We start from the raw sequence: 21,196 nt of genomic DNA on the forward strand, positions 1-21,196 counted from the left end.
CTGCTTAATGAAAGTCACTGTAGATTTCATCTAACGCTTTCCATTGGGATCTACACCTACCTCCTTCCAAGTGGTGCTGTAATCTAAAAATGGCTGTTTCTGCGGTGCACATGTAACAGGTCAGCCAGTTTCATGGGTGGAGATCTGCTGACCGATGCCTTTTACGGCTGCTTTGCCACAATTCCAGACACATCTCAGGGACAGGGTTTGTTTTTGTAATCCCTTACCATCCTTATAACGGGAAGGATGCGGCAGTGCCATGATTTCTTATACCCTGTGCTGTGTCAGTTACGATGTTCTCAGGTATTCTTAGGCAACGCGTTAAAGAAGATGGATCCACAAGATACTGCGGGGGCACTATGGTTACCGACACCAGTTGAACAGTTCATCAGTGTAATAAAGAGTGGTACATAAATGCTAAAAGTTCTGGTTTACAACTGAGAAAGTTATCCAAGTCATTATGAATGATCAATCTTACAGAAATTAGATTAGATTTCACAGCAAGACAAGTGCAGCATCCGTGACCGCAGCCCTGGACGTCAACAATAAGCGACCTGCAAGCCAGGATTGTATTTATTTAATACTTATGCTGCTTTCCAAAATGTAATTTGGCCCCGGACCAAGGGTAAGAAGATGTCTACAATCCAAGATTATGTCACCTGTGAGTCACTGTATGGTCATGTAGTCACAGTGTATGGCATCATGCTGTACTTTCATTTCCTGAGCACGGCCAGAAATATGACAGTAACTGGATTGCTCCCTGCTAACCACCCGTACTAGTTGTGCCTTCAGTGTCACACTGCCTAAGAGCCCTGGCGCAAGGGTACACCGACTGTCGTGTTTTGGTGAAGAGGACCGGCACTCGCAGACTGAATGCAGTTGAGTCTTTTTCAAACAGTGACTTGTGTGAGTCGAAACGCGTCAATTCTTCTGGTGTGGCAATAAATACATAAGAATTGCATTCAGTCTGCGAGTGCTGGTCCTCTTCTTCCTATATTTGCAAATGGGACGCCGACCCTGGACACCACAGACAGCGGAGTGCCGACTGTGTTATAGTAAAAGGTCATGATTTGGTGGCGCTGTCATGGGAAAATGGTTATGGGGAAACCTTGCCTTTAACATGTAGATGTCAATGCAGCTGACAGAACGGCGACACTGTAAGGGAGGCCTTATTTTGGGCATTATTGCTTTCGATGACAAAGGCAATTGTAGTACCCCTGATAATCCTACATGCTGCAAAGGAAATGTAGTATTATATACCAGCCATTTAAATGAATGTAATCCATAGCCAGGGCAGCTCTGTGTGAGTGACTTGCATTGATTAAGACCGGCGTTTTAGAAGCAGGTCTTAATACCCCTTTAGCTGGCAGTGGATGTGATGAATTTATGTAGAGGCGCTGGCCTCTACATAACTTCGGTGTAGCAACCTCCTGTTAAAATGTACACCACTTTCCTTGCTGGCGTAGATTTAGACCATTTTCTACGCCTAAAATGGGTGTAGAAAATGATAAATGAGGCAGGCCAGTCGACTCGCCCCCTTCCCCGCACATGCTGCGCCCCTCTTTTTTAGACCTGGCATGAATGGGGAAAAGTCACAGATTGTGGCGCAAATAACCTTTGCACCGCAATCTGCGGCAGATATAAGTGGCATATATCGGTTAGTAAATGACCCCCATAATATTTTTATCTGCACAATGAGATTTTGAGGCTTTATTTTAACCCCTGTTATTCTGACCCTGTGTGTAAAACTATAAAGGAAGCTTTCCGCCAATTTCACACGGTTATTCTTGCTGCTTCTTTTTGATAGCATTGGATCATTTCTAAAAATATGAAGAACTGATACTGGAAGGCTTGAAAAATATGTTTTCTGTTAGCGAAAAACAAAACAAAAACTATAAATAGAATTTGCTTGTTAGAGGCAAACCGTCTATAGCAGGTACCAAACAAAATGCAGACATTTACAGAATACAGCCACTAAATATAGCTGCTCTGTGTCTTGTCCATGAGGCTATCATAGCTTAGATTTAAAGAGAAAAATAAGGATGATGCTTTTCTACACAATAAACATAACACATAACAAAGAACATACATAAACAAGCAAATCCCATGCTGCAACTTTCATATGAGGATCTTAAAGGGGTTGTCCACTCCTTAAAGAAAAAGCCATCACTCTGTCAGGAGTCCGACATGCCAGACCCCTGCCGATCAGCTCTTCTGCAGTAGCTCTAGCACCAGACAAGCTCTGACCCTTGTGCACGGGATGGAACTGGTTACTTCAGTACTGCTCCCATTCACTTCAATGGGACCAGACTGCAGTAACCAGTGGTGTTCACTACACAGTGGACGGAGCCGTGTAGTTCTGGTGCTGGAGTTACTGCAGAGCAGCTGATTGGGGGATGGGATGGAGGGGGGTCAGACCTGCCACTGATCAGATAATGATGACTTATATTATAGGCCATCACTTGTAAGGAGTGGACTACCCCTTTAAGGTGCCCATAGACATCCAACAACTGTCAACCAAATGTTGTCTGGAATCTCTCTGATTCCCCCCATACACAGACATGAATGAGTGTATATGTGTTTTTTTTTAAAAGGGAGAGAGAAGAGAGCTGGCAGCAGGTTATTGCCTGGCGTAACTAGAAATGAATGGGCCCCACAACAAACTTGTGAATGGGCCCCTTCCTGCAGCAACTTCTTCGGAACTTCTGACTCCTGTTCAACCCCAACTCCTAAGGCTAGTCAAGATCATGCTCTGAGACGAGGCCCAGCAGCCGCTTCGTCCGTTTCCTACAGTGTCACTGTATATAATGTCATATTATAATACTGTTGAGGAGGCCCTGACAATAAAATCTTAATCCTCTCCTAGGTGGGCTTTCCCTATAGCTATGCTCCTGCCTGGGGGAAAAAATGGGTCAGGCAATCATACTGTCTGACATCAACTGTTGAGGGATGGTCAGCAGCGCCCTATACACGGTAAACTGTCAGCTGCTCCAGCTGAAAGCGACGAGTTCGGCTGACAATAGTATCATGTCTATCAGGCCTTTAATGTTCTGGTTGTCAGTAAACTGGCAGGTTGAAAAGACTGTAAACTAAAAGTTTGCCGTGGAAAGAAATGAAGATAATTAACGGCTAGACAAGAGTTTGTAGTTAAGATCTCATCCAACTTCCTTACTGGTAAACTGACTCTCTTTAGGTTTAATTCAGCTGGATGTTCTGGAGTTTCCCCATAAACAATCTGTACTTATTGCTTATCAGATACCAGATCTGTTCAGAAGAGGTCTAATACTCTGAAATGGTGTGTCCCACATTAGATATGTGCCAAAGAGTGATGAGTTATGGGTAACCATAAGGCGAGCCATTGTGATTCTTCAAAATGCAGTTCTGTTGGCACGCCCCTAGATGCATTTATGTGGGTTTTAGATGGGGTAGCTTGGACCATATAGTTGGATGGGGTTAAGAGGTTAAAATGGAGCTAAAAGTAAGTATGGTGGGGAAAGGTCTCAGTGAGGAATGTGTTTAATTACCGCAAATGTAGCAGTGTTGGTATTAAAAGCAGTAGGGGTAGCGTGGAGCATGTGATGGGGTGAGACTGAAGTAAAAATGGAGCTGCAAGGAAGGGTTGTGGGTGTAGGTATGAGTGAGGAATGTGTGCAGAGAAGAATAGGTGAGTCCAGTGGGGAAAGTTCTAGAAAGCTAATTTGCCGAGTTGGGGCTTAGGATATGTATATGGTGAGGATGAGAGGAGTTAGCTACCCATCCGCTCTACTCATCAGCAATGGGACAATGGTTCCAGCCAGTAGCATAGTCTGGTTGAAGTGCTGTGATTTGTCCTGGTCTCCCCTAATATGTATAGGGGATTGTATATATGTAACAATTAAAATAGGCTTGTGCCACTACCTGTTTGAAAAATCTTGGGCTCAGGAGTTATTTATGTCTTAAAGGGTGGTAACATTGCAGGGAGTTTAGCATGTGTGCTGCTTATGAGACACAGACTCACAAAATTGACACAGGTTTTCTCCCCTCTGGGAAGAAAGCTCACTGCACAGTTACCTTTTAGGACCCTCACAACTCAGGAATCCTCTGAGTCTTTCCCTGAAATTCCCTTGTAAAGATTCTCCCTACTGGGTCTATATGTTGTCTATGGTATCTCAGTTCTGTATTTGTGAAGGTAGAGGTATCTATCAATAGTGAGTCTCAGCAGAAAAAAACAAGCTCTCAGCTCCCTAGACTCCAGTGGGAGTGGGAAATTGTGCCTACCAACCATCAAACCTGAATTTTCTCTTAGTAATATCCTAATAATTACATGATTCATAAGTAACATTTAAAAAAAATTCAAGCTAGAACTTTATGTACTGGTAATAGCTCAGTATGATTTCTCATTCACTTCTGGTCTTTTTGCCTACAGAGAGTGCAGTCTAAATTAAAAAGTTTCTAAATGAAAATACAAGCTTATAAAATGAGATTCTGACATCATTCATAAAAAATGTAGATGTAGCCATCCCTGCACCTTCTCGTTTCCTGTCTGAAAAGGTGGGGGCGCCATTTAACTTTTTGCTTCACACAATCAATCTAGGATTTTCCCCAAATGTAGACTTTCTAGGACTAATAGCTGTTAATGGCTGACTTCGTAGGAAGGAAACATAAAAAATGTAACAAGAATTGAAAAAAACGTCAGCAGCTTGTCTGGGACATTTCAAGAACACTGGTGTCTGGGGAAACCATAGGTCCATTCAGTTGTAAAGTGGAAGGACATGATAGCTTTGGCCAAGGCTTTTGTATTGATTGTAAAATGAAGGAAGTGACACAGTTCCCCTATGTTCTGCTTTAGTAATAAGTGACAAGGTAATGAGGTTGTAGCTCCTATCTCTTCTGCATGTCATGTAAGCAAAATGCTGGTCATAAACATGAAGACAGAGTGATAATGAAACACAATCAACTGCAGTTTTTTCTAACTCACATATCAATTATACATACAGTACAGACCAAAAGTTTGGACACACCTTCTCATTCAAAGAGTTTTCTTTATTTTCATGACTAGGAAAATTGTAGATTCACACTGAAGGCATCAAAACTATGAATTAACACATGTGAAATTATATACATAACAAAAAAAGTGTGAAACAACTGAAAATATGTCATATTCTAGGTTCTTCAAAGTAGCCACCTTTTGCTTTGATTACTGCTTTGCACACTCTTGGCATTCTCTTGATGAGCTTCAAGAGGTAGTCACCTGAAATGGTCTTCCAACAGTCTTGAAGGAGTTCCCAGAGATGCTTAGCACTTGTTGGCCCTTTTGCCTTCACTCTGCGCTCCAGCTCACCCCAAACTATCTCGATTGGGTTCAGGTCCGGTGACTGTGGAGGCCAGGTCATCTGGCGCAGCACCCCATCACTCTCCTTCATGGTCAAATAGCCCTTACACAGCCCGGAGGTGTGTTTGGGGGTCATTGTCCTGTTGAAAAATAAATGATGGTCCAACTAAACGCAAACCGGATGGAATAGCATGCCACTGCAAGATGCTGTGGTAGCCATGCTGGTTCAGTATGCCTTCAATTTTGAATAAATCCCCAACCGTGTCACCAGCAAAGCACCCCCACACCATCACACCTCCTCCTCCATGCTTCACGGTGGGAACCAGGCATGTAGAGTCCATCCGTTCACCTTTTCTGCGTCGCACAAAGACACGGTGGTTGGAACCAAAGATCTCATATTTGGACTCATCAGACCAAAGCACAGATTTCCACTGGTCTAATGTCCATTCCTTGTGTTCTTTAGCCCAAACAAGTCTCTTCTGCTTGTTGCCTGTCCTTAGCAGTGGTTTCCTAGCAGATATTCTACCATGAAGGCCTGATTCACACAGTCTCCTCTTAACAGTTGTTCTAGAGATGTGTCTGCTGCTAGAACTCTGTGTGGCATTGACCTGGTCTCTAATCTGAGCTGCTGTTAACCTGCGATGTCTGAGGCTGGTGACTCGGATGAACTTCTCCGCAGCAGCAGAGGTGACTCTTGGTCTTCCTTTCCTGGGGCGGTCCGCATGTGAGCCAGTTTCTTTGTAGCGCTTGATGGTTTTTGTGACTGCACTTGGGGACACTTTCAAAGTTTTCCCAATTTTTCGGACTGACTGACCTTTATTTCTTGAAGTAATGATGGCCACTCGTTTTTCTTTACTTAGCTGCTTTTTCTTGCCATAATACAAATTCTAACAGTCTATTCAGTAGGACTATCAGCTGTGTATCCACCTGACTTCTCCACAACGCAACTGATGGTCCCAACCCCATTTATAAGGCAAGAAATCCCACTTATTAAACCTGACAGGGCACACCTGTGAAGTGAAGACCATGTCAGGTGACTGCCTCTTGAAGCTCATCAAGAGAATGCCAAGAGTGTGCAAAGCAGAAATCAAAGCAAAAGGTGGCTACTTTGAAGAACCTAGAATATTACATATTTTCAGTGGTTTCACACATATTTTTGTAATGTATATAATTCCACATGTGTTAATTCATAGTTTTGATGCCTTCAGTGTGAATCTACAAATTTCGTAGTCATGAAAATAAAGAAAACTCTTTGAATGAGAAGGTGTGTCCAAACTTTTGGTCTGTACTGTATATGTGTAACTGACAATCTGAAATATTTTCATATCCCCTGAGTTGTCACAATAAGTAGTGATATAAATTACTCTTTTCTAGTGCAGTGGTGCACACCTGGAAGCTTATGGGCCACAAACCTTTGTGCCTTGAAAAGACGAAGTCTCTTCCCTTGAATGAGCCCCCCCCCCCCCAGCAACTTCTTCACAACCTCCTCCTCCCGTGCAACCCTCACTCCTGAAGCTAGTCAAGATCGCCCTCTCAGACCAGGCCAGGCAACTGCTCCGTCCATTTACTACAGTGTTAGTGTATATAATGGCATAGTATAATACTATTGAGTGGGCCTGACAATAAAATCTTTTAGTCCTCCTCCTGGTTGGGCCCTTTCTGAGTTCAGGCCCCAAAGCAGCCGCTTCCCCTATAGCTACGCCCCTGGGTTCTCCGGGTCTTTTTAGCTAAAAAGCCCCTGTCAGCTAACGTGCAGAGAGAAGACATTCTGAGCAGTACTTACGCTTATGTCACTCTGCTGATTCCACGATCCCATCTGGGATTAGGATCACATGGTCACCAAACCAGCTGTGGGCTCTTCCTCTGACATTGCAGCCAGATATGCTCCTCTTTCTTCCTCTTTAACTGCTTAATGTAGATTTAGCTGAACAGGTAAAATGAGGACCACATCCAGTCATGATATCAGAGGAAGAGCCCCCAGCCAGCCAGCCAGAAACACGGAAATGGGGGAGAGAATGAAGGGTAGGTACTTCTCAAAGTGTCTTCTCTCCACACGTTAACTGAAAGGGGCTATTTAGGCACAGGCCCGGAGACCCCCTTAATTATTAGGCAGGACAACTCGCCTTCTGTAACTTAAAACAATTGGAGTGGTAAGGAAGGACAGTCAGTGTGTACAATGGCCCTCTGATGGATTCAGTGAGAGGCGTGCAGCGACCTGGCCGCAGGGGCGATATGTGTGAGTTATGGTGGGCGGATGGGGGCAGTAGTAGTTTTACTCACGGTTAGCAGAGCTCCATGGGCCGGCGTGCAGTGAATGGAAGGACAGCACCAGTTCCTTCGTGGCACACTCTGTTGTCCAGGGACTCCTGCCAGATGGTGGTTGAGGTGCCCTTGGTGGAATTGGTTTTTAAGGTGCAGGGGAGGCAGGGTCCCTGGTGTTCGTGACACCAGCACCCTTGGGTGCAAATAGGTGATAAGTTTGCACAATAAGGAGACCAGTTCGCTTAACAAATTCCCAGTACTTTACTGAAGTTGATCCAAAGGTCATGAATGTGCGCAAAAGTCATTTACAGCAAGGCAGCTACAATGGTCCAGGTTAGTTCCCAATTGCATAAGGGGTAGTTCTCTATAACAATAACTCCCTTATTTCTCCAGGCTGGAGGGATGTACTATCTCTGCTGTACTGTATAGTCATATACGTCTGTATCTTCCCTAGGAAGATACAATTGGCCTTTCTGTCTCTGGTTATGGTGGGCAGCTGGTAGCTTGGAATCTCTCCACCAAGTGCAAAGGAGACTAGAGCCTGATAAACAAAAATTACCTTCCTTTGCCAATATTCTCACTTGCTCTCTGGGCTGCCTGGATTTTCTGTAATCTTTCCTTTCTATGGGCTGGTACATGGAACTAACTCTGGAGTTTTGACAACTGTCCAAAATGGCTGCTGAGGTGCAGCTTTTTCCTCAGACATCAAATTCTCCTCCTCCTTCTCTTCTCAGAGAGCCGGGCGGAGTCAGCCCTGGGAGGTTTGTTAGAACCTCCCCCCTCCCCCCATGCAACTTTATGGGAACTCAGGCACAAGCACATTTCCATGAAACACAATCACAATATTAAGCAGTGTGTTTCAGGACACTGCAGGTGTAGCTATGGTTGGTGCAAAGGTAGTCATTTCATCAGGACTCTGGTGCCTGAGCGGTATCAAAGACCATCGGCCACGTAGAAAGTCATTGGTATTATAAATGATACCTGGTAGGTGTGAGACCTAATACAGATTGGGCATCAGAGCCCAAGAGCTTCCAGGTACACCTCTACTGTCAATTAACTTGTCAGTTGCATCTGAAAGGTCATCAATGCTCAGCACTGTTCTTTAGATGTACACACCCTGACACTGAGGGTCTTGAGAGAAAAAGGAAACATTTACGTAATGTTAAAAACTGGTCATCCTGCATTCCTCAGAGCAGCCTGTGAATGTGATCCGCCTCTGCCTGCACCAGCTCCATCTGCTCCATTGTGACTCTTTAAATTATTGACACACAATTATTGTCTGTAGGATTACCTGGGGCAGTATGGCCCACAGTCAGGTTTCTGCTTGCAGTTTTGGAAGCCAAAATCAGGAGTGGATCATAAAATGAGAGAAAGAATAAAAAGGACAGATTAGACTTCTCCTCTTTCTTAAATTCACTCCTAGTTTTGGCTTCCAAAACTGCATGAGGAAACCTGACTGTGTGGCAACACCCATAGTGGTCATCCACATGTGGAACCTGCTGCTAACCCACATCATGTATGGGCAGACTTAGACTGCTATACCATTATAGGATTCTATAGACCAGATGAGTTGGAGCAAATGTTTATACTTGAGAAATATGAGGTCTGTATGGCTTTTCACCTTTTCACTTGCCGACTGCCCGTTAACTATACATTTTATTTTATTGCCAACTTTTCTTAAATATTGCTTAGCTTCAAGGTCAGAAAACTAGGTAACACCATGTATGTCTCAGGGTACGACCACACTGCAGTCGAGAACCTCGCATCCATATGGGCCACAGCAGGCTTTAATCAAACTAATGAGGGCCCCACTGTTTAGTTGGTCTGCATTGTTAATGGCCAGGTGGTATCAAAGATGCGGCTTGGCCGTTAACAATTCAGACCGACTAAACAATGCGGTCTTCATTAGTTTAGTTATAGACCACTGAAGCCCTCACAGCTGTGTGGTGCTCCACCAAAGCGCAGCTGCGTTGCGACCGTCACACGACTGCGCTGTGTGGCAGTACCTGTAGGGCACCTTCATATGAGGCAGATTTTGTTGCAGAAAGTTTCTGCAACTAAAAATCAGTTCCATTCACCTGAATGATGTTTGCAGAAATCCAGATGCAGAAATTTTCAGCAACAAAATCTGCCAAGTGAAGGCATCCTCACTTTTAATTTTGCACAAACTATTATTACTATTATATTATTATCCAGATTCCATATTCTGTACAGAGTTGTGCCTGACTGCTCATTGTACTGTAAGGAGTCATTAAGGCTACTTTCACACTTGCGGCAGAGTGATCCAGCAAGCAGTTACATCGCCGGATCCGGCAAAACGTATGCCAACTGATGGCATTTGTAAGAACTGATCAGTCTTAAAAATACCTGACCAGCCAGAAAAATGCTTTGAAATTCCAAATCTGTCTTTCCGGTGTCATCCGGAAAAACAGATCCGGCATTTATTTTTTTCCCCTTTTTATCGGTCTGCGCATGCGTGGACCGGAAGGTCGGATCCAGCATTCGGAATGCCAGATCCGGCACTAATACATTCTTATGGAAAGAAATGCCGAATCCGGTATTCAGGCAAGTGTTCCGTTTTTTTGGCCGGAGATAAAATGCTGCAGTTTTATCTTTGTCCTGATCAGTCAAAAAGACTGAACTGAAGACATCCTGATGCATCCTAAACGTATTGCTCTCCATTCAGAATGCATGGGGATAAAACGGATCAGTTTTTTTCTGGTATTGAGCCAAGAGGACGGAACTATATGCCGGAATAGAAAAACGCTAGTGTGAAAGTATCCTAAACCTGTAGTTTTCTGTACTTCTCCAGTGATATAGTAAAGGATTTTCCTTTTAGGAGAAATGTTACCTAACCAAAAACTTTCTTAAAAATAACCTAAAACTTCCAGTCTAGTCCAATTCTGAGTGAAATGTCTGCCATTCTGTGAGAGATATATTTGACAACTATACAATAAAATAAACTCTATATTTTAGTTAAATATTATAACATGGATCATTACAGCAGTCAGTGAGAAAGGAGAATCCTGCTCACACAGAATGCTGAGGACAGTGCTGGAGAGCTGAGCATGACTATGTGTGATGATAAGTATGTGCTGGCTCATGCCAGCCTGTTATCATGGGTGCTACTTACAGCCAGTCTTCTCTATAAGCTCCCGAGTCACCAGAGATCTAGACTGTGACAGCCCCATAGTATGGTCCAAGCAGGAGCACAGATCTTCTAGTAGTTGTAAAAAAAATCTGGTAGACTACTATGAAGAGTGCAGGGGTGTGGTTCTGTAAAGGTTCTCAACTTCCTGGCAAACAGGACAGGTATCTGTCCTATTATCTCAGCATGGCTCCTAGTCTTCTTCAGTCCATTACCCAACTGAAGTCCTTCGAGTTACTATCCAACAGAAAGGGAATGCAAAAAAAAGCCCCTGCTGGGGACCCCGAGATGCTCCAGGTGAAGCCTCTTTGTTAGGTTATCAATAGAGGAGATGCTCCAGGTGTAGCTACTGTCCTACAGTATCCAGCAGAGGAGATGCTCCATTTGAAACTTGTCCAAGGATATCAGAGGTGATACTCCAGGTGCAGTTTCTGTTCTACAATATCCAGTAAAGTAGATGCTCCAGGTGAAGTTCCTGTCCTAGAATATCCAGCAGAGAAGAAGCTCCAGGTATAGTTCCTGCCCCACAATATCCATCAGAGAAGATTCTCCTGGTGAAGCTCCTGTCCTACAATATCTAGCAGAACATGACCCTGGTAGATCTATGTTACCAATGATACCCAATAGGAACCCCCTTAAACTATATCCAGTAGATAAAAAGCACCTGGTCCAGCTTCTCAGGTACTATATCCAGGAGAGCAGAAGCCCCTGATGCAGCTCCTAAGGTACTATATATCCAGTAGAGCAGAAAACACTGGTGCAGGTCCTAAGGTACTATATCCAGGAGAGGAGAGCAGAAGCCCCTAGTGCAGCTCCTCAGGGACTATATCCAGTACATCAGAAGCCCCTGTGCAGCTCCTCAGGTTTTATATCAAGCAGAGCAGAAGCCCCTGGTGCAGCTCCTCAGGTATTATATCAAGCAGAGCAGAAGCCCCTGGTGCAGCTCCTCAGGTATTATATCAAGCAGAGCAGAAGCCCCTGGTGCAGCTCCTCAGGTATTATATCAAGCAGAGCAGAAGCCCCTGGTGCAGCTCCTCAGGTATTATATCAAGCAGAGCAGAAGCCCTGGTGCAGCTCCTCAGGTATTATATCAAGCAGAGCAGATGCCCCTGGTGCAGCTCTTCGGGTATTATATCAAGCAGAGCAGAAGCCCCTGGTGCAGCTCCTCGGGTATTATATCAAGCAGAGCAGAAGCACCTGGTGCAGCTCCTCAGGTATTATATCAAGCAGAGCAGATGCCCCTGGTGCAGCTCTTCGGGTATTATATCAAGCAGAGCAGAAGCCCCTGGTGCAGCTCCTCAGGTACTATATCCAAGAGAGCAGATGCCCCTGGTGCAGCTCCTCAGGTACTATATCCAGTAGAGCAGAAGCCCCTGGTGCAGCTCCTCAGGTACTATATCCAGTACAGCAGAATCCCCTGGTGCAGCTCCTCAGGTACTATATCCAGTACAGCAGATGCCCCTGGTGCAGCTCCTCAGGTACTATATCCAGTACAGCAGATGCCCCTGGTGCAGCTCCTCAGGTACTATATCCAGTACAGCAGATGCCCCTGGTGCAGCTCCTCAGGTACTATATCCAGTACAGCAGAAGACCCTGGTGCAGCTCCTCAGACACAATATCCAGTACAGCAGAACCCCTGGTGCAGTTCAAGTGTTACTTCGTCCCTCAGAGCTGAAGTCCTTGTGCTACCACCCAGCAGCTCGGAGCAGTCCTCCCTGTGCTATTCTATAGGTTTCTGTGTGCAGGAAGCTTGCTGTACTAATTAGAACGGACCGATAACACATCCCCTGGGTCCCAGTGCCTGCAGTGTTCTCTCTTCTTCTCCAGACACCTGTCTGCCTAAATTCTCCCTTGGAGAACGCTGTAATACACGTCAAGGTTCAGGGAGGGGATGTCATGCAAATGCCTAGCATGCATGTACACGCCAGCAATTCCTGGATCACCAGACCTTTAATCATGGGGTAAATGTAGAGATTATAGCAGGTTGAACAAGCTGTCAGTATCATTCTGTATTTTAGGTTGTGGGGCCATGCATGTCAGGAAAACTATTGTCATTAGGGATAACTGCATGCACTGTAAAATGTCTGTTGTCTCTATGGGGGCATATATCCCTTTAAGAAACACAACGGTATCAATCCACTATGGAAAGTCATCTTGTGGCACAGATGTTTATAAACAATGCTCATAAATAAGAATGACTGGGTAGGCATCTAAGGGGGTCATTTATTAAGATCAGCGTTTCAGACGCCAATCTTAATATCCCCTATAGCTGGCGTTGGATCCGCCAAAGCTATGTAGTGGCGCTGGTCTCTACATAACTTCAGCACATCCACCGCCGTTCTAAACCTACACCAGCTTCCTTGGCGTAGATTTAGAACCTTTTCTACCTCTAAAACAGGCGTAGAAAATAACAAATGAGACAGACCTGGTGGCCCGCCACCTCTTTTAGACCTGGTGTGAGCAGGGAAAAGTCGCAGTCAGAAAACTGGCGAATATCAGTTCGTAAATGATCCTCTAAATTTCTGTACAAAATGATATCGTCCACATCAAAATGCCCCAAAGATGTGACTTTCCCTAAACACATTACGTTCTGTGCTTATAAACAGAAGGGCTGATGTCAGGGCTGTATATATGCTATAAATCCCTCCTCTTTTATGCCCCTGCTCCACCAAATTTCAGCATCTGGGGGGTCCTGAGAAATGCAGGGTGTAACGAAAAGAAGGAGAGATGACTGTATGTAGCTGGCAACAGCATGGTTAAATGTGTAAAAAAAATAAACTGCTTCGAAGTGGCCAGGGATTTTATTGCAGGATGAGAATAGCAGGAACCAGAGATTAGGGCCTCTTGCACAGGAACATGTGCGCCCCGTGGCCGTGCTGCGGCCAAAAATTGCAATAAGCCTAAAGGAGTTGTTAATTTTATTTGTTTATTTTTACATTTAACTCCAGGCATCAGCAGTGGCATGCCTAGGTTGTTTGGCACCGGGGCGGGTCCTTTCTCATGCAGCCCCCTCCCCCCCACCAATACTTGACCACATACCTCTTACATCCAGGGACATCTCCTGTCATGATTCTGGTGTCCCCACAGTGTCATCCTGCTGCTAACCCCAATACTGTGCCCGTTGTGCCCCCCAATGCCCCAGGTACTATATTCCTGAAAAAATAGTGACCCCCAATAGACATAATTGGGGTCATTTATCAAACTGGTGTAAAGTAGAACTGGATTTCCAAAAGAGCTGTCAAATATGAAAGGTGGAATCTGATTGGCTGCTATGGGCAACTAAGCCAGTTCTACTTTACCCCAGTTTGATAAATTACTCCAAATGTCCCTATAGTGTCTACAGCAGCTATACTGTCCCCTAGAGTACCCCCAGTAATAATAACCCCCTATACTGTGCTCCAGGTAATAATCCCTGTATAGTGTCCCCAGAAATAATAGGATTGCCCCTACAGTGCCTCCCCAATAACAACGCCCCCCATATAGTAATTTCCCCCACACTGCCCCCGTACAATAGTTTCCCCCACACTTCCCCCGTACAGTAGTTTCCCCCCCCCACTTCCCCGTACAGTAGTTTCTCCCACACTTCCCCCGTACTGTAGTTTCCCCCACACTACCCCATACAGTAGTTCCCCCCACACTGCCCCATACAGTAATTTCCCCCACCCTGCCCCATCCAGTATTTCCCCCACACTGCCCCCCATACTTCCCCCACATAGCACTGCCCCCCACACTGCCCCCACACAGTAGTTCCCCCCCCCACAGTAATTTCTCCCACACTGCCCCGCACACAGTAGTGTCCCCCACACACTAGTGTCCCCACACAGTAGTTACCCCCCCACAGTAATTTCCCCCATACTTACCCCCACAGTAATTTCCCCCACACTGCCCCCACAGTAATTTCCCCCACACTGCCCCCATACAGTAATTTCCCCCACACTGCCCCCATACAGTAGTTTCCCCCACACAGTAATTTCTTCCAAACTGCCCCCCACACAGTAGTGTCCCCCACACTGCCCCCACACAGTAATGTCCCCCACACAGTAATTTCCCCCATACAGTAATTTCCCCCACAGTAATTTCCACCACACTGCCCCCACACAGTAGTTCCCCCCACACAGTAGTTCCCCCCCACTGGCCCCCCAGTAATTTTCTCCACACAGTATTTTCCCCCACACTGCCCCCATACAGTATTTTCCCCCACACTGCCCCCACAGTAATTTCCCCCACACTGCCCCCATACAGTAATTTCCCCCACACTGCCCCCATACAGTAATTTCCCCCACACAGTAATTTCTTCCAAACTGCCCCCCACACAGTAGTGTCCCCCACACTGCCCCCACACAGTAATGTCCCCCACACAGTAATTTCCCCCATACAGTAATTTCCCCCACAGTAATTTCCACCACACTGCCCCCCACACAGTAGTTCCCCCCACACAGTAGTTTCCCCCCACTGGCCCCCCAGTAATTTTCTCCACACAGTATTTTCCCCCACACTGCCCCCACACAGTAATTTCTCCCACACTGCCCCCCACACAGTAGTGTCCCCCACACAGTAATTTTTCCCATACAGTAATTTCCCCCACACTACCCCCCACAGTAATTTCCCCCACACAGTAGTTCCCCCCACACTGCCCCCACAGTAATTTCCCCCACACTGACCCCACCCAGTAATCCCCCCCAGTAATTTCCCCCACAATAACCCCACACAGTAATTTCCCCCACACTTCCCCTATACAGTAGTTTCCCCCACACTGCCACCCACAGTAATTTCCCCCACACAGTAATTTCCCCAACACTTCCCCATACAGTAGTTTTCCCGACACTGCCCCCCACACAGTAATTTCTCCCACACAGTAATTTCTCCCACACAGTAATTTCCCCCACACTGCCCCATACAGTAGTTTTCCCCACACTGCCCCCACAGTAATTCCCCCCCCGCACACTGCCCACATGCAGTATTTTCCCCCACACTGCCCCACAGTAATTTCCCCCACACAGTAGTTTCCCCCACACTTCCCCACACAGTAGTTTCCCCCACACTGCCCCCACACAGTAATTTCCCCCACACTGCCCCCACAGTAATTTCCCCCACCCTGCTCCCATACAGTATTTCCCCCACACTGCCCCCATACATTATTTCCCCCACACTGACCCCATACAGTAATTTCCCCCACACAGCACTGCCTCCCACACTGCCCCCACACAGTAGTTTCCCCCACACAGTAATTTCTCCCACACTATCCCCACACAGTAGTGTTCCCCACATTGCCCCCACACAGTAGTGTTCCCCACACAGGAGTGTCCCCCACACAGTAATTTCCCCCATACAATAATTTCCACCACACTGCCCCCACAAAGTAGTGTCCCCCACACTGCCCCCATACAGTAATATGCCTATTTTTTTATGGCAACTATTCATTGGCCATTATAAAAACAACCATGCAAATAGTCCCTTTGACTTCAATTTTTTCTGGCCGTGTGAATGTAGCCTAACACTTTTGTCTAGAAAAGCCACTCCAATTTCCTTCTCCTCCCTCCTACTGGAGTTAGCTTGAAACTTTATTTTTGCAACTGTTTAAAAATGTCTGGAGTGAAACACATTAACATAGCAAACCACACCCACTTTCTCACCCATATTTCAAAACTAGAGTGAGTGATGTAAAAATGCAAAAAGTCACAAAATTGAGCCCAAAAAGTCACAAAAGCTCAATTTTGCGACTTTTTAAAGCTAAAATTCCGAAGTGAATACACGATAAATCAGGGCCTGTGGTGTTGTACACGGTGTCTGAGCTGCAGGCAGTGGGTTATAGAGCAGGAGGAGCTGAGCAGATTGATATATAGGTTTATGGGAAAAGATTCAGTAAAACTTGTAATTTATACATTTTAATTCCTTCACATTCTGGGCTTTGGAGGAGGCAGTCCTATCAGTGATTGACAGCCTTCCCTCTATGACTGTGTATACAGAGACAGCTGTCAATCACTGATAGGACCGCCTCCTTGACCTCAAAGCCCAGGATGTCAAGGAATTTAAATGTATAAATTACAAGTTACAGAATCTTTTCCCATAAACCTATATACCAGTCGGCTCAGCACGCCCTGGTGCCTGCCGCTCTAACACTATCTTCAACGAGACAGGTTCCCTTTAATATTCTTGCTCCATTTCCTTACTACCCAGTTATAAACAACTCATTGACCTAATGAACTACTGGTCATTTCTGAAATCTGAACCTAGAACTGAAATGATTAAAAAATTATTTGGACGATAAAGGGGCTCTCCGGGCCTGTACATAATGTCGAAGTCAAAGGTTTGGGTCGTACAGCAAGTGTCTACAGGTTCAGTCTAGCATCAGCTAATGGAGGCCAGGAAGCACACATGGCCGACCTCAGGACTAAAGGCCTCTTTATTTAGGGCTCATGGACACGACCGTAGCCTTCACTGTGGTCCACAAATTGCGGATCCGCAAAACACAGGTAGCGGCTGTTTACGTTCACCATTTTGCGTAATAGAACGTCCTAGCCTTTATAGAACAGTAAAACGGACAAGAATAGGACATGTTCTATTTTTTTGCAGGTGCCACGGAACAGATATATGGATGCATCTTTTGAGGCCCCATTGAAGTGAATGGGTCTGCATCCGACCCGCACAAAATGCGGATTGTATGCGGAACGAAAATACATTTGTGTGCATGAGCTCTACTAGTGTAACTTAGCGGGAGAGCACAATTGTGGATTAACCAGTCAGAAGAGAACAATTAGTCAGATACCTACTGGAGACATGCATTACAAATATAGGGCCAGATTTATCATTAGCTCAAATAATAAAATAATGGAGTGAAAAAGTGCGCTATGCTCGCTCGTTTTCTGAAAGTGGGCGTGTTTTCTTATGTAAATGAATCTCTAGACAGATTTACTATTGCTACAATTTAAAAAGTCGCAAAAAATTGCACAAAAAATGCGCAATTTCACTCCAGTGAGGACTATGTTTTTCTTATGCAACTTTTTAATAGATCATGCGACTTTTCCGTAAAGACGTGCCACTTTTGTAAAGCTGCTTACTGAAGGATGAACTGCTATCGTCAAACCACATTTATCACAGTATTAAAGGACCATTAATAAATCTGACTTAGCCAAAAGTGACTTTGGACATATGTAAAAGTGGAGTAAGATGTAAGAGTAATGATAAATCTGGCCCTATGTTTACAGTCTGCCTCCCCAGCTACACCACAGCCCCTGAATTCTTGGTTTTATAAGTAGCATGAACCTGTATTCACCACCTGTTTTAGGAAGGTCCATCCAAATAGCTGCTTCTTGCTATTTGACATTTGCCTCCTGGACATTTAAATTCCATTACAGAAGGCATACCCCAAATAACACATATAGGACAGGCAACTGTAAAAACAAGGTCTTTCACATACCTATCCTTAAAGGGGTTGTCTCACTTCAGTAAATGGCATTTATCATGTAGACAAAGTCAATACAAGGCACTTGTATTGTGACTAGGGATGAGCAAATCGACTTCGGATTAAATATCCGAAGTCGATTCGCATAAAACTTCGTTTGAATACTGTACGGAGCGAGCACTCAGTACAGTATTAGAATGTATTGGCTACTATGAGCCGAAGTTATTAGTTCACGAAGTCTCACGAGACTTCGGGTAATAACTTCAGAAATGAATTTCTACTGTTATAAACCTTTTACCGAACTCGGGTTCGGTTCCAAGGTACCACTTGGAACCGAACCCAAGTTCCGTAAAAGGTTTTTAACAGTAGAAATCAATTTCTGAAGTTATTACCCGAAGTCTCGTGAGACTTCGCGAAGTAATAACTTCGGCTCTTAGGAGCCAATACATTCTAATACTGTACGGAGAGCTCGCTCAAACAAGTTTTATGCAAATCGACTTTGGATATTTCATCCGAAGTTGATTTGCTCATCCCTAATTGTGATTGCCCATATTGCTTCCTTTGCTGGCTACATTAATTTTTCCATCACATTATACGTGGCTTGTTTCCATGGTTACGACCACCCTGAAATCCATTAGTGGTGGCCGTAATTGTACACTATAGAAAAAAGTTCCAGACTATGAGCACACCTGTGGTCCCGGCCACCAGATAGGCCGGTGCTTTTTTCCTATAGTGTATAAGCACGACCACCATTGCTGGATTGTGGGGTGGTTGCAATCCCTGGAAACGAGCAGTGTATAATGTGATTGAAAAATGAATCTAGCCAGGAAAGGAGGCAACATGGACAATTACAGTACATTAGTAAGTGCCTTGTATTAACTTTCTCTACATGATAAATGCCATGTGCTGAAGTGAGACAGCTCCTTTAAGAAGAGTAGCTGATGATACTTATACAAATGGGACATAATTAGGGCCTCAATCAATTATAAAAAGTCCCTTTTAGCTAACCTGTGGAGAGAAGACACACAGGGGGAGATTTATCAAGACTGGCTCAGATATCCCCTCCGCTGCCGGAGGATGCGCCTAATTTATGATAAGGCGCACTAATCCTCCTGCAGAAATCTACGCCAGGACACTGGAGTAAATGAAGAAAATTTGTTGGGGCGCCCTTGCCACGCCCCTTTTAGGGAAAGTGAAGAGATGCGACAAGTTTTTTTTTAAAAGTTGCAGTTCAAAAGTTGCAAACACGATGTGCTGTCCGCATTTTTTGCAGACCCATTGAAATGAATGGGTCCGCATCCTATCCGCAAAAAAAAAACACGGAAACAAACGTTCGTGTGCATGTAGCCTTAAAGGGAGATTTCTGCAACAAATCCCATGTGTGTGATTAGACCCTTAGGAGGGACGCTTCTCCTGAGCAAATGTTTTAAGGTTTCTATATCATTTTACATACATTTCAATGAATAGACTTTTCACTTGCAGACGACAATCCCTTTATCTATAGCCATCTCTGGGGGCAGCCTCCTAGCAATCCAGGGTTAGAGCTGCCAGATGAAAACAGGAAAGGTTTCAGGGAGGTAGAAATGAGCCCAGGGGTCCACTCACTTCCTGAGTCATGATGGTCATTTGATGGTACACTTATTTATGGGACTGCTCTGTGAACAGTATTGGCGTACATACCAAAAAGGTTAGCCTGGGTTTGATATTTTATGCCAACATCTACATCACTGCTGGGAGTTTCAGTGCCAGGAGGAAAAAGTGTATCACTTTAGATGAAACGGTGCCAGTCTGCAGCTGTGAAGGAGGTGGACGAGGAATCATGCCCACGACTGATAGCTAGATGTTATCTAACTTACTGTAAGGAAGTGTGCGCTATGCTGTTCTTTCCCTAGAGGTGATGATAATCGGTCATCCAGCAGGGAGGAATGTGTTTAATTCCAGACAAACATTAGGCATACTCTAACTTGTAGTCTCCAACAGTTAAAGGGGTTGTCTGGGATTCTAAGAAACTTGTCAAAGAGCAGGAAATGGTATAAGATAAAAAACAAAACAAAAAAAAAAAACACTTCAGTGGTCTCTGCTGGTCCAGCAGTGATGGCATCACATAAATAATTCACATGACCACTGCAGCCGATCACTGGCCTCAGTGTTCATGTGTTATATGTCCAGGTGCTACCAATCATTGGAAGATTATTATTTTTTAATTGCCATAGAGCAGGAATGTGAAAAAGAGTGAAAAAGAGAAAAAAACATTACTCACCCTTTAAATGTAACAGCACTCCAATGCCACTTTAATTGGATTCTGAAATTGCTGATCTATCCTCAGGATAGGCCATTAGTATGTGATCAGTGCTGGTCCGACACCCAGGACCCTTGCTAACCAGCAGTTTGAGGAGGCTGTGGCACTCCGGTGAGCACTGTGTAGTGTTCCACTCCAGGTGGATGGGAACACTCCAAAATTGTTTGTGCCATCCTATGTCATTTTGCACTATTTATTGTATTTTCCTTTGTCAATGCTGTTCAGTTCCCATTTCAGGCTGGTTCAATGCACTACAAATATCCACCTCTGGGTGTCTCTTTAACACCATTTATATAGGTCACACACAGGAAGTTAGAGAGGTTAGGAGGAGAGGAGACAGTCTTGTCTCTGTCCTCCTGGGCCTAGCCCAGGGAGGGAAGCTACTTCAACCTTAGTAGTCCAAGACTAGGACTTATTGATCCTTTACTGTAATACCCCTTCCAGGGTTTAAGAGCATAATTGCTGTATGTTGTGCAACCTTTTCAAAGAATGGAGCAGAGAGTTTGCCTGCCATGAGGGAGTCCACCCTTGGGTTTCTGAATTACTGAATCACTGACTATTGCTGAATTGCTAAGTGCAGAATAGAACTTACAGAGGATCCAAACTATTATTGAAAGGCTGAGTAACCAGAGCAAGATCAGGAACCAAGTACAAGTAAGATCATCATTTCTATACAGTTAAGCTGGAACCTACATACACCTCCTCACTGAGCCTGCTATTGGGATGCAGGCTAGTTTCACACTAGCGGTAGGGACCTCCGGCAGGCTGTTCCAG

At 44.9% G+C, this 21,196-nt stretch overlaps 1 protein-coding gene across 1 annotated transcript in view; it reads right to left on the reverse strand.

Annotated features, from left to right (window-relative positions):
- The window catches only part of TESC (tescalcin), a 71,201-nt gene extending 58,659 nt beyond the window's left edge, over positions 1-12,542 (reverse strand). Inside the window, exon 1 of the mRNA XM_044275816.1 lies at positions 10,707-12,542. Within this exon, the coding sequence (XP_044131751.1) occupies positions 10,707-10,764 (58 nt within the window). The 5' untranslated portion in view covers positions 10,765-12,542. The remainder of the gene's footprint in view (positions 1-10,706) is intronic.
- Between the last annotated feature and the right edge of the window lie 8,654 nt (positions 12,543-21,196).

The sequence above is a fragment of the Bufo gargarizans genome, chromosome 1 (genome assembly GCF_014858855.1).
Source record: "Bufo gargarizans isolate SCDJY-AF-19 chromosome 1, ASM1485885v1, whole genome shotgun sequence".
In the NCBI taxonomy this organism is placed as follows: domain Eukaryota; kingdom Metazoa; phylum Chordata; class Amphibia; order Anura; family Bufonidae; genus Bufo; species Bufo gargarizans.